This window comes from Symphalangus syndactylus, chromosome 12 (genome assembly GCF_028878055.3).
Source record: "Symphalangus syndactylus isolate Jambi chromosome 12, NHGRI_mSymSyn1-v2.1_pri, whole genome shotgun sequence".
Taxonomy (NCBI): domain Eukaryota; kingdom Metazoa; phylum Chordata; class Mammalia; order Primates; family Hylobatidae; genus Symphalangus; species Symphalangus syndactylus.
The window spans coordinates 47,649,967-47,667,683 of record NC_072441.2 but is presented as its reverse complement, the minus strand read 5'-3'; the positions used below and the strand labels follow the sequence as shown (position 1 = coordinate 47,667,683).

At 47.0% G+C, this 17,717-nt stretch overlaps 1 protein-coding gene across 2 annotated transcripts in view; it reads left to right on the top strand.

Moving 5' to 3' along the window:
* The window catches only part of ABCA4 (ATP binding cassette subfamily A member 4), a 135,897-nt gene that overhangs the window by 65,669 nt on the left and 52,511 nt on the right, over positions 1-17,717 (top strand). For both annotated transcript variants that reach the window (XM_063625539.1, XM_063625538.1), the window contains 9 exons: positions 498-702; positions 4,109-4,174; positions 7,250-7,339; positions 9,117-9,291; positions 11,467-11,598; positions 12,923-13,062; positions 13,500-13,637; positions 15,004-15,197; positions 16,293-16,377. In XM_063625539.1, coding sequence (XP_063481609.1) covers positions 498-702; positions 4,109-4,174; positions 7,250-7,339; positions 9,117-9,291; positions 11,467-11,598; positions 12,923-13,062; positions 13,500-13,637; positions 15,004-15,197; positions 16,293-16,377 — 1,225 coding nt within the window. The remainder of the gene's footprint in view (positions 1-497; positions 703-4,108; positions 4,175-7,249; positions 7,340-9,116; positions 9,292-11,466; positions 11,599-12,922; positions 13,063-13,499; positions 13,638-15,003; positions 15,198-16,292; positions 16,378-17,717) is intronic.

The following is a 17,717-nucleotide window of genomic DNA, read 5'->3' as shown; positions in this document are numbered from 1 at the left end:
GGCTCCAGAGGTGACAGGGCATCTGCCTTTCATTTCTTAGGTTAAGTAAGAAATCAATTGCTGCCATTTACAGCACCCAATTTTCTAAAATGATCACAATGGATTAGTGGCAAGAAATCCTTATGACTCATGGGTGGGCAGAGTTGGGCTATTTTGGTAATCCTTGAGTAGGCAGATGGCCTCTGAGGTCATCTTCTTGGGTACGTAGGTCACTAGGAAGCTATAGGTCTAGCAACTGTGGATTAGGGCTGGGCTGAGAATTGTTTCATGTTTTTTGTGACTGTATAGCTAGAGACTCTCTTGTTTGCAGAGAGACCCTCTGAACTCCCCCTAGCCGTCTAGGGAAAGACTGCCTTCACCCCTCCTGAGGTGACCTTACACTAAGAGACAATGGGGACCCCCTTTTGGCCCTCCCCTCTACCTTGAGGGCATCTGGGTGCTGTTGCATTGCATAAAAGGCACTGCTCATTTTCTGTGCCCTCTCTGCCTCACTGCAGAGCCTATTGTCTCCGGTGGCATTTGGATTTGGCACTGAGTACCTGGTTCGCTTTGAAGAGCAAGGCCTGGGGCTGCAGTGGAGCAACATCGGGAACAGTCCCACGGAAGAGGACGAATTCAGCTTCCTGCTGTCCATGCAGATGATGCTCCTTGATGCTGCTGTCTACGGCTTCCTCGCTTGGTACCTTGACCAGGTGTTTCCAGGTAAGCATCCTCCTCTGTACGGTAAAGGTAATTGAGTTCTTCAGATCCCCAGCCCTCTCCATTCATCTAGTTTAAATTTCATTGCTTCTAAGCTCTTTGTCAGAACAGCATTTGAAGTTTAAATCTAGAAGTCAAAAATCCACCAGCAAATCCTACTGGCTCTACTTGAGAAACAAATCCAGAATCTGATTTCTTGTCACCACCTCCACCACAACCTTCCCAATCCCAGTCTCTTCCTTCCACTACCACCTCCCATCAGTCCATTCTGCACACTGTATTCAGGGAGATCCTTTCAGAATCAAGGTCATATGGTGTCAGCCTTCTCTGTCAAATGCCTCCACGGGCTTTTCCTCTCGTTCAGAGTAAAACCAAGTGTCTCAACCCTGACCTCCAAGATGCTTCATTATCTGGCCTCCAGCTCTTTCTCATCTTACGATTTTCCCTTCTCCTCCGTGTTCCTCTGCTCCAGCCACGTCGGCCTCCTTACTGACTGTTTAATACACCGAGTGCATTTCCTCTTCAGGGCCTTTCCACCTGCTGTTCTCATGCCAGAAGCATGTTTCTCTCCCCCCACCCCACAACCCGCCCCTCGTATCTGCAGTCTTGCTTCCTTACTTTGTTAAGGTGTCTGTTCAAATGTCATATTATCACAGGGATCTTTCCAGACTGAAGAGATCTACATATCTATGGCTCTGTAAACAACATTCCTTCAGGGTTCCTGTCCCCTCACCCTCCTTTATTTTGGGGAACATTCTTCACCATCTGATATGATGATGTATCTTATGCAGGTATTTACTGACTCTCTGCCCTTAGTAGAATATGAGCCCAGAGAGCATGCATGTGGTCTATTTTGTTAACTGTGACAGTCCCAGTGCCCAGAATAGTGCCTGACCTTTGGTGGGCACTGAATAAATATCTAATTAATCTGTAGTATGGAAAATCAGCTTCTGAAAATTGGCTGTTTGCCCGATCATGTATTTACTTGGTAGAAAATCAAATTTTCCTTCAAATTAGCATTTTCTGGTAACTAGAGCTGCCCCATCTTCATCTGAGTGGTCTCCAAGTCAGCCGATAGCCTTGTGCTGTGGCAGCCATGCCTGGCTCTTGGTGCTGTAGCCAAGAGCAGGCAGAGGACGTTGAGGCTGGTCCAGTCCGTGGGGAGGGACAAACTCACAGCTCTCAGATCATCTCAGGGCAGCCTTTGTTGGCAGAAATAGGTAGGCAGCCACCCTGAATAGGAAGAAGGCCTCTAGACTGGGTCAGGAGGCCTGGGTTTGCATCCTCGTGGCATAGGTGCATTCGTTTACTAGGGCTGCCATAACAAAATACCACTAACTGGGCGGCTTAGACAACAGCCGTTTATATCTCACAGCTCTGAAGGTTGGAAGTCCAAAATCAAGGTGCCGGCAGGGCCATGCTGCCTCTGAAACCTGTAGGTGCTTGGGCACTCCTTGACTTGTAGATGCGTCCTGCTGATCCTTCATCTGCACATGGCATTCTGCCTGTCTTACATGGCCATCTTATAAGGACACCAGCTGGATTGGATTAGGGGCCTACCTTGCTCCCATGTGACCTCATCTCAACTAATCACGTCTGCAATGACCCTGTTCCTAAACAAGGCCACATTATGAGGTACCTGGGGTTAGCACTCTGGTATCTTTTTTCTTGATACCACTTCTGACACCAAATGTGTGTTTTGGTTTTTTGTTGTTGTTGTTTTGGCACCAACCAATTCTCCTATGTTAATGGGTTGTCCAAGAATTCAATTGAATTCTGACACTATCCAGAATTCACGCAGACTCCATGGGTTCAGTCCCACAAGGCTTCCCCCTCTTCAGATGCCAGCTGGAAATGTGGTGCCCGGGCTACCCACACTTTTGCCAAAGTCCTGTACTTACAATCACAGCTTTAAAATGAAGGATGCAGCTCAGGAACCACCACATGGAAGACAGGCACGGTATGGGGTCGGGGGCAGAGCTTCTATGCTCTCTCCAGACACACCACTCTCCAAGCACCTCAAAGTGTTCAGCAACCCAGAAGCTCCCCAAGTCTTGTTGTTCAAGAGTTTTTATAACCCTATCTTCAGCTCCATACTCCCCCACTGGAGGTCGAGGATTGGGACTGAAAGTTCCATTCTTCTCATGTGTGGTCTTTCTGGTGACCAGTCCCCAGAAACTGCAGCTATCTTGGGGCTCTACCCTGAGTCACATCATTAGCGTAAACTCAGATGTGGTGGAGGAAGGGGCTCATTATGAATAAAAAAAAAGACACTCCTTTCTGCCAGGAAATTCCAAAGGTTTTAGGAGATCTGTGCCCTGCACAGGAGCTGGGGACAAAGACCAAGTATACTTTGTATTATGCCAGAGACCCCAACATGTCTTTTTGGAGAGAGACCAAATTCAACCCGTGACGGTGACTTTGAACAAGACATTTGAATTAGTCTGTTTTTTCTATCCTACTAGATTGTTGGAAACAGATATAATAGATGAAAATTAGTTAATTAAAATTGAAATTTGTGCATAATTCGAAAGTTTTATTTTAGCCAAGCTAAAGCTTTCATTTATTCAACAGCTATTTACTGAGCAGCACCTGTGCATGAGGCTCAGCAGGGCCAGGTTCTGGGAATAGAGTGGTGGAGATAAAGATCCAGACCCGCCCAGAGGAATAGACATTCCAGTGGCAGCAAAGGCCATGAAACATATGGCAACTCTTAAAAAAAGCCGAGATCATGATTTTACAAAATCAACATTTTGTAGGGAGCAGAACTTTCAAAGAGAACTGGACTAGAAATTTGGGAGTCTTTTTCTTGGAACCCTGGTGGATCCAGTAGAATGAGGGGTGGGGGTGTAGGGTTAAAAACAGTGACATTAGAACTGGATTACCTGTGTTGGAATTCCTACATTTCTGTTTATCTGTGACGGGAGGCAGATGGCTCAAGTTCAGTGTACCTCTGTTTCCTTTCTCACAAGAATAATATTACTACCTATCTCCTGGGGTTGTTTTGAGGTTTAAATTATTTAACACATGAAAAGCACTCACAGCACTGCCTGCCACAGAAAGAATATCCAGTATATCTTAGTGATGATCACTATTATTATTATCTGACTCCTGGAAAAGGACTTGATTTAATTCTCTCATGAAACATTTTCTTGGAAAACTGATGTCAACCAAGATTATTGGTCTTGCTGTTGCTTATAACACCCCAAAAACATGACTGTCTGGATAAAAATATGTTGGAAGGGGTAGTCTTTCTGGGAGCCTGAGAATAGCCATGTAATAATAACTACAAATATCTATAGTTACAATGTGAGGTTCAGGTAGATAAACTCTAGATCTTATAGAACTGCGGTTAGGTAGGATAGGGAGACTCCTTCGACCTTCTCTGTTTATTTGTCTCTATTTTTAGGAGACTATGGAACCCCACTTCCTTGGTACTTTCTTCTACAAGAGTCGTATTGGCTTGGCGGTGAAGGTGAGTCCTTTAAAACACAAATCTTAATGTTTGAAATCAGCTCCATGGGCTCTGTGCAAGATGTATATGGGTCACAGAGGCAGCCCTCTATGTAAATGGTGTGACTCCTGATGAGTCAGCTGCCTCCTGGGGCTCTGCCCCTTGATGGGCATTGCAGCGTCTGGGAGCCCACCTTTCACGAGTCACTGGGCCCTATGTGATCATGAATGGCTGGTCATGGATGAAGCCCTGTGTCCTGTACACCTTGTCCAGTAGACTAAATTGCCCTATTTAAAAAAGGCCAAGCCACTTCAGGGTTCAAAGAACTTTTGCAGCTTCTCAGTATAAAGCAGAAATCCAGGGAATCATGAAGGAACCTTTGCATTCATCTCCCATTGCCTTCCTCATGCCTTTTTATTCTTCTCTGCCTTTTCAAAATACAAATTAGTTTATTCTCCCAGGATGAAGACTTCTCCTGGGGCTGAGGCAGAGCTGTTGGTCTTCAAGGCAATACCTCAGATTCTCCTGGTGTTGATCTTTCTTAGGGGTGGGGAAGAAGGTTGAAAGGGCATTTGCCCACAACACATCTTAGGTAAAAGGCACCTTTACTACTGAACCAAACAGGAGGCCTAGCTAGAGAAAGTTCTAGAAGCAGGGAAAAGTACAGATTCTTTTGTGAGGTCTGAGAAAGCAAAGAAATTCCAGCATGTAAGCGGGGGCTCCCCTAGAGCTGAAGTACTCTCCCATCTGTTTGTTGCTCACCTACCTGTTCTTTACTTTGTATTATTGGGCCTGGGCCAGGACTTACCCTGTAAAGCACTGAGACCAATGTTTGCTTTCTCTGGGGGATTAGTCTAGGGCCTTTAAAAGGCTTGGCCAGGTTTTTTTTTTCTTTTGTTTTTTTGCTTTTGTTTTCACTGGGTCAAACAAACAACACTTTAACAGCTCAGGATTTTTTCATTGTGTTGACTTGTCTACCTATAAACTTGTTAATTTTTTACTATAATAAAATTATCATATAATAAATGAAAAATTTCAACACAGGGGTGTATTCCTAGAATGTTTTAATGTCAATGAGTATCAGGGCTTGTGGGCATTTTTTTTTTTTTTCTCTACAATCCCAACAGATACTCTGCCTCTTAAGAAAAAAAGAAATCATGGCCGGGCACGGTGGCTCACGCCTGTAATCCCAGCACTTTGGGAGGCCGAGATGGGTGGGTCACCTGAGATCAGCAGTCCGAGACCAGACTGACTGACATGGGGAAACCCCGTCTCTACTAAAAATACAAAATTAGCCGGGCACAGTGGCGCATGCCTGTAATCCCAGCTACCCAGGAGGCTGAGGCAGGAGAATCACTTGAATCTGGGAGGCAGAGGTTGCAGTGAGCCGAGATCTTGCCATTGCCCTCCAGTATGGGCAACAAGAGCAAAACTCCGCCTCAAAAAAAAAAAAAAAAGAAAAAGAAAACAAAAAAAAGAAATCATAAGGAAAATATGCTCCTTCAAAAGTGAATCACAAATATGTTTGCCAACGGAAGGCAAATATTTTTCACCTGTCTCATAGGCTGGACTGAAATGGATTTCTAAAACTCTCTAAAACCAGAAAAGAGCTGAGTATCTCCACCCAACCTCCCTCCTTTCACAGATGAAAAAATAAAAAATGGAGCCCAGGAGACATCCAGTATCTTCCCCTATTGGTCACTTGGGACAAAATCTGGAACTTGCACATATATTGCCTGGCAGGAAACTCATTCCAGTGATTACACTCTTTAGGAGGATGTTTCCTCTTGCTATTTCATTACCTATTTGTGCAGTTTGATAGCTAGTAAAGTGATCAAAGGAACTGTGGGGCATAGATTCAAAAGTCCTTCAGGAAGCAGAAATAGAAGAACAGTACTAGAGGCAGCAGGTCCCTGACCACCGGGCCCACTACCTGCTGCTCCAGCACACATCCTGCACGTTTTCAGAGGGCGGGGACAGAGGGGCCCTGGGTGGCTGTTGCATTGAGAAATCTCACCCTGCTCCTGTATGTGCACTTGAGGCCGAGAGCCCTTGGATGCCTGGTGGCAGTGGTTTCCTCCTGCCCCTGCCTTCCTCTCTGGCAGACTGACTGGCCCTTCTGCTTCTCTTCCCCTTCCAGGATGTCCTGATGTCTTTTTAAAGCAAATGCCAAGTTTGCCAAAAAGTGTGTGTGTGTGTGTATGTGTGTGCAATGCGTGTGTTTATACCACACTTCATAATTTGTCCAGGCTTGTATTAATACCATCACCAGGCTCAACCCTGGTGTTAATTCCAAAATACTTAAATGCCCATCTAGGTGAATTTCTCAGGTAAACCATTTATTCAAGCTGTAGTTTAAGCTGGCTGCCCCTCATAGCACTTTGAATAGACTTTGTTTTTGTTTTTGTTTTTGTTTTTGTTTTTTGAGACAGAGTCTCACTCTGTCGCCCAGGCTGGAGTGCAGTGGCACTATCTCGGCTCACTGCAACCTCCACCTCCCAGGTTCAAGCGATTCTCCTACCTCAGCCTCCTGAGTAGCTGGGATTACAGGTGAGCACCACCACACCTGACTAATTTTTGTATTTTTAGTAGATATGGGGTTTCACCATGTTGGTCAGACTGGTTTCGAACTCCTGACCTCATGATCTGCCTGCCTTGGCCTCCCAAAGTGCTGGGATTACAGGCATGAGCCACCACGTCTGGCCGCTGAATAGACTTTTACTCAAGGTTTGCCATGACTTTCACATGTTTTGGATTGGAGTAAAATGTGCCAGTGGTGGGCTAAAGAAAATTAACTCATTTCAAATTCAAACCTGGTTTTCTTAATTTTTTAAAAATCACAATTTCTGAAACTGTGGGCTCCTCCTGGCACATTGAGAGGAGGAGGTGAAACTCTTCAAGTCTGAAGCTCCTGTTACAAATCTTCCTCTGGGACTGGCAAAGATTGTGTGATCAGGCTTGAGTACCTCACAGCCCTACAGCAGGTCAGAGGCTGGCCAGGAAACTCATTTGCTCCCTGTGCCTCTCCCTCCTTTCCTGCCTTTGCTGGTTCTCGGCTCCCGGTGGTAGAGTAACACTGGCTTCCGATTGGTGCAGGGTGTTCAACCAGAGAAGAAAGAGCCCTGGAAAAGACCGAGCCCCTAACAGAGGAAACGGAGGATCCGGAGCACCCAGAAGGAATACACGGTAAAACCCCAGTAAAGAATGCACAGCAGAGGCGAGGAAAAGGCTCTAAGCACTGCAGAGGGCCAGAGCAAAACATCTCACGGCAAGGGTGGGAAGAAGCCCAGGAAACTGACTCTCTATGCTGACAAGTGTTAAACCAGATCCCTTCTCAGAGGTCCATCTGCATGTGTGTGGAATGAATGGTTCAGCCCAGACATTAGCGCATATTTCCTGGAGAAAGCAAATACCAACCATGTAGTGTGCCTGTGCCCTTGTTAGGCAAATCCCAAGTGAGTTGCACAAATGTGCTGACTTCCGAGGATTTAGCAAGAACAATAACTTTGGTCACTGGGACTTAAAGCGGATATGAGCTATAAGGAAAGACAAAAATAAATGCTTCTGTGTCCAGGGGGAAAGAGACTCCAGGGGAGCTGACTACACTTCACTTAAGGCTTACAAATCTAGAAGGCCATTCATTGAAACCATCAGAAGCCTTTCCTGACAGTGGAAGTTACCTAATAATCCCTAAACTGATGACTCAGGTTTATAAGTTTTGTTTTCCTGGCTGTTGCTGCCCTCATCTTCTCTCTTAAACTAATTCTGTGTTTCTCCCAAGGCTTTTCATTCCCTAAGCATATGCATTTCTCTGTGGCTAAAATGCTCTGGGTTTAGACAGGCAGCACAGCCCCTGGGCTCTGCCTGACAGGGCAGGAGAGCATCTGGCCTTTATCCCTCCAGCCCACCCCAAGGGCCATTTCACAAAACTAAAGCCAGAAACCTGCAGCCCCTCCCAGAGTTAGACTGCAGTACAGCGTGCCTCTGGGAAAACCCTTCTCCCACAGTGGAAAGTCTAGGCTGAAATCAGGAGGCTGGGGACTGGTTCCACCTCAGTTGCAGGCAAGGCCAGGAGGCACAGATAGAAGAAACAGTGGACTTTTTCCCCCTAGGGAAACAAATGCTTAGAGCTACAGTATTAAGAAGACAAATTAAGCTGTGCCATATAGGGTGAAATGAAGCAGGGAGAGACGGGAGGTCAGGGAGAAGTGAGAGCATTCGGTGAGGGTCTGCACTGGAGGGGGCATGAGAGGAGGAAGGAGGGGAGTGGGGTTTGAGGGTTGGTGATGAGGAAGCGTGGACTGCCCTACCCACCTAATTGGAAAACTCTGGGAGTTCTGAGGAGCAAGAAGCCTTACTCAAAGTCAACTCAAAGATTCAAGCCAAGGTGACTAAGAGAATGGCGGTTCAGAAAAGGTCATGGGAGAATCTGAAGGCAGATGTTGTTTTGGGAAGATGAAGAACCTAAGCCGCTTCCAGAAATTCATGAGGAAATGCCCTGTGGACTGTTGGCAATGAGGGCCTAGGACCAAGGTTGAGCTTGGGGCCAACTCTCCCTATAGACAGTGAGTGCATTCTGACAAGCATGGGCTCTGGGTTCAAATCCCAACTCTGCCACTCATGCCTATGTGTCCTTAATAGGACGCTTGATGTCTCTGTGTCTAAGGTTTCCTGGACTATGGAAATGAGCCTAATAAATGTCTACCCCTTAGGACCGTTATCAGAGTATATTGAGGTAATTTGTGTAAAGCAGTCGAAGCAGTGCCTGGCATATAGGAGGTGCTGTATAAATGTTTGATGCTAGTATTACTATTATTATTCTGGAGTCTTCCTTACAACGGTGATAGCTGAAGCCACAGGGGCAGGCGATGTTACAGGTAGAATACAAGGGCCTGGAGAAAGAGCCCTGGGGCCAGGTAATTAGGCATTATGTTTACATCATGTTCGTTTTTTTTCCTCCAAGACTCCTTCTTTGAACGTGAGCATCCAGGGTGGGTTCCTGGGGTATGCGTGAAGAATCTGGTAAAGATTTTTGAGCCCTATGGCCGGCCAGCTGTGGACCGTCTGAACATCACCTTCTACGAGAACCAGATCACCGCATTCCTCGGCCACAATGGAGCTGGGAAAACCACCACCTTGTGAGTCTTCCAGCAGAGAAGCTGGCTGCCATGCTAGCCTGTCATTTCCTGGCTTAGTCTTTCCCTATCAGTGGCTGTCTACTCTTTCCCACAAATTTTAGTGACAAATATTTGCCGCCCCAAGAATGTGTAAAAGCTTTCTGCAGTATTCAAAGCTCACTCATATGTATTCTCTTGAGGGGGAGGTAGAATACGTTTATTGCCCCTTTTGTGTGCCGGGGAAGTGGACATTCATTCAGAGAGTTGAAGTGACTTTCCTGAAGCCGAGTTGTCATGGCTCAGGGGGGGCAAAAGTCAGGCACCACAGTTGCCTCTTGTTTCTCACACCTTGAGTCTTTCCCCCCATCCCAACAGTCCACGGTGGTGATCAAGTCATGGCCGCTGTCATCACGTGCATGGAAGCTATAGAGTCCTCCTATTTCCTTTCTCTTTTCTTTCTTCTTTTTTTTTTTTTTTTTTTTTGAGACAGTGTCTCACTCCGTTACCCATGCTGGAGGGCAGTGGTGCGATCTTGGCTCACTGCAACCTCCGCCTCCCAGAATCAAGCGATTCTCCCACCTCAGCCTCCCAAGTAGGTGGGACTACAGGTGCATACCACCACGCCCAGCTAATTTTTGTATTTTGGTTTTTTTTTTTTTTAGTAGAGACAGGGTTTTACCATGTTGGCCAGGCTGGTCTCGAACTCCTGACCTCAGGTGATCTGCCCACTTCAGCTTCCCAAAGTGCTGGGATTACAGGCATGAGCCACCGCACCAGGCGGAGTCCTGCTATTTTCAAGGAACATTCCTTTTCCTACCAATCATTAGGCAGGCTTCAACATCAGCTGATGAGGGTTAGTGGTAGTTCTGGAGAAAGTAAAAAAAAAAATCAGTCTCTAGAGGGGCTTGTGGAGTAACCGCCTGGTAACAGAAGGTCAGGGCAGGGAAGGCGAAGGGCTCTGCGTGGATCTCTCAGCTCCGCAGGCGCCCCACTCTCCTCCAAGGGACCCGAGCGCCATCTGCTGAGAGGAGAACACAGTCCGCCATGGTTTCCCAAGGAGCAGCAGACACGGACCTCGCAGGGGGCAGCGAACCCACGTGACACAGTCTTCAAGTCCTTTGGAGAGCCCCAGGAAGGAACAACAGCGTGTACACCCTGTGATGGAATGTTCTCTAGGGCGGTTCAGTGTGAATGGAATGTGGGGACGGTGCCATTCTAATTGGTTCTGTTTCCCTCTAGTGGTCGATCCGCGGAGATTTCGGCTTCTCCATCAGGACAAGTTCAGATAGCACGAGATGGTATCAGAACTCAGGGACAGAGCTGGGTGTGGCGGCCCTGCATCCATCTGCTTTCTCTCCATGCTAACTGATATGGTCAGAGAGCTGGAAGCAAATTCCAGGACCTCAGGGCTCCGCAAAGGCAAACACATGACTTCATCGGCTGCTGACATGCAACTTCCCCCGGGGGTTAAAACAATGTTTAATACTAACAGTAATAATATTTTTGAGTTTTACTTTATGCTGGCTCTGTTGTAATGTTGTAAGTGTATTAACTCATTTAAGCCTTACAACAACTTAAGGACATGGGAGTCATAGTTCCCATTAAAAAAAAAAAAAAAATGCCCACCATTGCTCTCAGGCTTTTTATGTTTTGGATCCAAAGCTAATATTGGTGGTGGTAATTGCCATGCCTGGCTTCGATCAATTAATCAGCAAATGCCTAGGACTGCTTAGGGTTCTGGCTTTCATCAAGACCTTACCCGGGCTTTATGATGATGACACCTGGCTTTTCAATAGCCATGACTGCTCATCCAGGAGGCAAAGCCTTGAGTCATGCACCAAACACCTTTTATTGATCCTCTCCAACACCGGGCTCCGTGATGGCTGAGCTGGGGACACCTGTAAATGCATGTGAACATTTTGAGGCTGGAAATCCCAAAGGCCTTCAGCACTGGCCTGGGAGCACCAGGAAATAAGTAGAAGCAGAGAAGGATGGCAGAGGTGGCCCTCTGCATTAGGGCCTGGATGTACACGCTGGTGCTAAGGGGGCCCCACAGCTAATGGCGGTTTGAGTTTGACTGACAGCTCCAGGCAGGAATCCCAGTGAGAATTCTCACTGAACCTGGTGTGGGGGTGGCTCTCCTAAGGCATGTTGCTAAAAGCCATCTCTTCTGCCACTGACTCCTGTGTTCTGCAGGTCCATCCTGACAGGTCTGTTGCCACCAACCTCTGGGACTGTGCTCGTTGGGGGAAGGGACATTGAAACCAGCCTGGATGCAGTCCGGCAGAGCCTTGGCATGTGTCCACAGCACAACATCCTGTTCCACCAGTAAGCGACACAGGAACTGAGACCTCACCATCCCCTCTCCTCACCTCTTCCCCCAGCACACTTTTCTAGAGCTCAGCTCAGGGGTGCCAGGCCTGGGCACAGGCAGAGATACAGACTCTTATTTGGTTTCCCCCACGTTTAAAGTCCTTTGTCCTACTTGCAGTTAGAATTGTCCCTGAGAATATGGGACTCTGCCTCTGCTGCTCAGAACTGAGGGCTCCACCCTCAGAAGGGTGAGGCTGCCTTTGCTCTGACAGAGCAGCTGATCGATCCCCGAGCCCCTTGTGCAGCCCTGAAGTACTTCCTCTCTGGGACCAAAGACAGGAGGACCCTTGTTCCTTTTTCCTGTTTAAGCCACGGCCTGAAAGGCTAACTTTTCAGGGGGCTTTTCAGTTACTTTTTTCCCGAATAAGATATCTTTTATTTCTTATCTAAGAAGCCATGCATAGTCATTGTGAAAGAAAAAAAAAGGAAGGGAGGAAGGAAGGGAGGGAGGAAGGGAGTGAGGGAGGGAAGAAGGAAGGAAGGGAGGAAGGAAGGAAAGGAAGGAAGGAAGGGAGGAAGGAAGGGAGGGAGGGAGGGAAGAAGGAAGGAAGGGAGAGAGGGAGGGAAGAAGGAAGAAAGGGAGGAAGGAAGGGAGGGAGGGAAGAAGGAAGGAAGGAAGGGAAGGAGGGAAGAAGGAAGGGAGGGAGGGAAGAAGGAAGGAAAGGAGGGAGGGAAGAAAGGAAGGAAGGAAGGGAGGGAGGGAGGGAGGGGAGAAGGGAGGGAAGGGGAGGGAGGAAAAGGGAAGGGGAAGGAGGAAGGAGAGGGAAGGAGGGAGGAAGGAAATGTAGGTAAACAAAAACTTGAAAATAAAAGCTAACTGTAATTTCACTACTCAGAGATAACCGCTGTTAACACATTGGTATATGATTTTTTAGAACTTTCTCTTATACATGTATAGATAGATAAACACATATACTTCAAGATCATAAAGAATAGTAAAACTATGCATACAATTTTATAACCTGACATTTTTTTCAATAAAAAGGATTGCTTTTTTAAACATAAGATATCATGAACATCTTTCATGTCATTACATATTCTTCTATAAAATAATATTTAACGTTTACAGACTATTCCATTGTATGAATGAACTATGTAAGCCATCCTCTTATTAGATATTTAAGCAGGGCCTGCTATTTTTGTATTGTATCATAAACACCACCACAGTGAGCATCTTGATTGCCAAATCAAGAATACTTGTCCTCAATTCTTTCCGTAAGATCGGCTGCTAGAAGTGGAAGTGCTGAGCCATTGTTTTCTCGTTGTCCCATCCTCCTAGCCTCACGGTGGCTGAGCACATGCTGTTCTATGCCCAGCTGAAAGGAAAGTCCCGGGAGGAGGCCCAGCTGGAGATGGAAGCCATGTTGGAGGACACAGGCCTCCACCACAAGCGGAATGAAGAGGCTCAGGACCTATCAGGTGCTCGGAGTTGGATGGAGACAGGGCCACAGATGGCAAATCCATGGCTCCCCAGTGCACCCAGGAGGTGGGGGAGGCTTGGAGCAGGAGAGCTTCTAAGGGTGGGAACACCTCTGTGAAGTTACCCCAAAAATCTAAGAGCAGCCCCCAGATCATTTTCCCTGCAGAGCACTGTCTCACAGCAGCCTGGGTTTTATTTGTCCTGAGGTTGATGTGTTTGAACAGTCTTCAAAGGGTCTGATCCGAGGAGGCAAGGGTTGCCCTTTCTCCATTTACAAAGCCTGAACAGAATTAGGGCTTTGAATGCTATAAACATCTAAGAGGCAGCATCAAACCACTGCTGGGTTAAGGTACCCCCACAATGCCACTGGCCCTGGGCCTTTCTCTTCCTCATCCTCCACAGCCGCTTAACTCTCCCGTCCTTCTTGTGCCTCCAGGTGGCATGCAGAGAAAGCTGTCGGTCGCCGTTGCCTTTGTGGGAGATGCCAAGGTGGTGATTCTGGACGAACCCACCTCTGGGGTGGACCCTTACTCAAGACGCTCGATCTGGGATCTGCTCCTGAAGTACCGCTCAGGTAACAGCCACTGCGCAGTCTCCTGGGCTCTCACTGCAGCCCTAGCTGTGGTCCCCACTCTCTCACCTGGCATTTTGTAGCTGAGTACAGGAACCACAATGACTACACTCAGAAGGGGCTTTATCAGTGACTTGGTAAATCTAAGTTCCAGCTAAAGCCTCCTGAGGTTTTTACAAATATAAACAGAGAATCATTGATGAGGCAACCTACTTCCCAAAATATTTTAGAAAATTCTCTTGACCTGCAGCCCTTCTGTCTGGAATAATGGGTGCTACTCTAGGTAAATGTCCTCTCTGACCACGGGGACCCAGGTCACCTGCAAACACACCTAGAAGCTCCATAGCTGTCAGATGACCACTCAGGACCAGTGTGAGGGTGACCTGCTGGGCATTCAGTGCCCCAGAGGATGGCCGCAGATGGAAGTGGCTCCTCTGACATGGCACCTCTGTCATGGCACCTCTCAGACAAGGGGCTCAGATCGGAAGAGACAGCAGGCAGAGCTGAGTGCCCATGGAGGTAACAGCACGGTTCAACCCCGTGGTCGAGCCAGAGCTTTCCCCCTTGCTGTACTCACACAGCATTGCCCCGTGCCTTTCCCTGAGGGTTTGTCATCCTGGAGTCGTCATTGCTGTTTTCTTTGTTTCTTTTTCTTTTTTTTTTTTTTTCTGAGACAGAATCTTCTCGCTCTGTCGCCCAGGCTGGAGTGGAGTGCAGTGGCACAATCTCCGCTCACTGCAAGCTCTGCCTCCCGGGTTCACGCCATTCTCCTGCCTCAGCCTCCTGAGTAGCTGGGACTACAGGCACCCACCACCACGCCCAGCTAATTGTTTTTGTATTTTTAGTGGAGACGGGGTTTCACCATGTTAGCCAGGATGGTCTCGATCTTCTGACCTCAGGTGATCCACCTGCCTCGGCCTCCCAAAGTGTTGGGATTACAGGCGTGAGCCACCGCGCCTGGCCTGCTGTTTTCTTTTAATGACATCTCCAGTTAGTGAGAGTATGCACGTGTGTGTTCTTTATGAAGATTATAAATCCAGAGTTTAATGATCCAGAAAATGTACGTATGAAACTCACTAGATACCATAATACATGAGCCCCTAATATAGAGATTATTTGAATCTCTATCCTATGCTGGATATACAGAGACACTGTGTGTGGCAATGCTTTATAGTATGTAGGATGCTATGAAATGTTAGTTATTATTGTCCTAATATCCTGGAATTTGCTGCTGAATTAGTTCCCTTGGGTTTTTTTTAGTTAACTCCTGATTTTTGCAACTATATAGCCAGGAAATTGCTGTACACCCTTTACCAACCACGCCCAACCCAGGGCAGGCCTGGTGATTGCCCTGGCCCCTACCTTGCAGGCAGAACCATCATCATGTCCACTCACCACATGGACGAGGCCGATCTCCTTGGGGACCGCATTGCCATCATTGCCCAGGGAAGGCTCTACTGTTCAGGCACCCCGCTCTTCCTGAAGAACTGCTTTGGCACGGGCTTGTACTTAACCTTGGTGCGCAAGATGAAAAACATCCAGAGCCAAAGGAAAGACAGTGAGGTAGGTGTCTGCCCAGGGAAGGACCCTGGCCTGGGTGAGAAGGAGCACACAGCACAGGGCTGCCACTCCAGACATGGCTACTCACACAGGCTCTCGCCATCAGAATCAGTGTGTTTGTTCTGGAACCATTTGCAGAAGATTTCGATGAACACATTCTGAAGCCTCCTCCTACAGAGATGCTTTAGCCAAAATGAAACAACTAGCTTTAAATAGTCTGCAAGTATTACATGCCAGATTACACACCAGTTTGGTGCAGTTTGGTGCAACATAGAAGTGAGTGTCTTATACTGTAAGGTTAGGCTGTTTTAAGAGCAATTGGTTAAGCTTCGTGCTGTCTTCATGTCAACATTCATATTCCCTAATTAAATCTGAATTTCAGTGGTAAGTGAAAACTAAGAAGAGGCCTCCTTGGGTGCTATAACATAAAAATGATGAAGCCAAAAAATACCAACCAGCAGAGACCACTTCAGCACATCAGGAGACCCAGTTTTATGTCTGTGCTGCGAAGTGGACAAACTGTGTCATCCTAGGCAAATTATTTAATTCCTCCTTTTTTTTATTATTATTTTTTTCTTCTTCACATGGAAAATGAAGCTAATGACCTCTGCTTCTGCTTCTTAGGGATGTGAAGATAAATGAGATAAAGTATTATAAATGTGCTCTGGGCTTCTTAAGAACAGCCATTGCTCACATTCAAATGGTCACGATTATGATATGGCAGCATTATTTATGCCTCTGGTTTAAGTGTCTGGCTGCTGCTGGGGTTTCCTGTGTCCACCCATGGGGAGGGAGGCACAGAATGTCTCCCACAGGCAGAACCTACAGCTGCCACATAATTGATGACAAGCCAAAGGGACCCTTGGAGGTTCTGCTTCTCTCTATGTGTGACTCACACACTCTCTAGGATAAAATCAAGCGACTACACCCAAAAAATGCTCGGATGAATTAACAGATTAAACAGTGAAGAAAAAAATGTGTTGACTACACTTGGCAGTGAGAAATAAATAAAGCAGGCAGTAACAGCAGCCGGCATCAGGGAGAGGCTGTCATTGAAGGGATGTGCATCTTGTCAGTCATCCCGTCCATCTGTTGCAGGGGACCTGCAGCTGCTCGTCTAAGGGTTTCTCCACCACGTGTCCAGCCCACGTCAATGACCTAACTCCAGAACAAGTCCTGGATGGTAAGGACTGGACGGGCCATACTTGGGTTCCTGTCTGGCAGCCATCTCCCAATATTGCTGGGTGTGTCCTGTTGTGATGCATTTTAATGGGAGCAAAGAGAACACTGTGTACTTCTCAAGGTCACACAGTTGTTCTTTTGCTTTGAGCTTCTTTCCCCTCTTCCTTCTTCCTTCATCCCCAAAGGGATTTTAAAAGTCATGCACCTAAAGGCCCTTTCCCTTCAATGAGGAATACACTCTGTGTTCTTACCCGTAGTAAGCCTTCATTCCTGGGGTCCCCCTGCCCTGGCTCCAGGCCACATTCCTTAGTGTCTGGGGAGAGCTTCTTCTACATGTGTGCCATGGCGCCCTCTAGTGGAAGCATGGTGACGCACGGCTCTTCCAGCGAACTTGTGGAGTCAGAGATTGCATGTGTGGATGGCAAGTCTGGAAATAGCATACACCCCTGTTACACTCCTGATTCTCCCCTCAGCTTCCCAATTTCCCAGTGATTCTCCCTTTAGTTAGGATGCACTGAAGCTCTCAGGGCTGCCACCATCTCCAGGGAGCTGCAGTGGAGAGGCTATCCCCTCTCTATGTGAGAGAATATGTGAGAAGCATATTCCCACACAGGAGCAAAACTAAACTTGCGTACTGATGCAGGTTAATGAATGGGGAAAGTATCTGCTTATCAAAGAAAAAGCATATTTTTCTATTTGGCACAAACTTTTTCTAAATGTTAAGAATTTACTAACAAATCTGGTGAAGCAAGAGAACTGGGCAATATTTGTGTTGTCCGATCATTACAACTGGAGGGAACATGCCCAGAGAGGCATCATCACTGTTCATGCACCTGCCCTCACTTTACACTGAGAGACCCTGTGATGAACAGAAAACATCTTTTTAGGATGACATTTCTGGGTCTTTCTCCTAGCCTGCCTTGCTGTGGGTATCTATCTCCCTGCTCTCTGAACCTTGGTCAAGAAGTTTATATTTGTTTTAAATCGATACTAATATGTTAAGTTACTGTGATTTGCCAAAATCAGGTTGGAAACAGGGCCTGCGTGGCTGAATGATTCTTTTTTTTTTAATTACTTTATTTCTAAATAAAGGTTTTCTTTGTATAGAATCGGGATGCTGTGAATGGTGGGAAATGCAGTAAATAGTTATGCCCCAAATAAGAAAGGGAAAATCATTTGAATCCCCAGTTAGCTCCTTGAAAGTCTTTTCACTCGAACACACCCACATCCCACACACACACTCACAGACCTCCCTCCCAGATGCCCAAAGCCCTGCTGACCTACAGAGCTACTTCTGGAAAGGCTGACACATGCCTAAGACACAATTCCTGGGAATCCAGC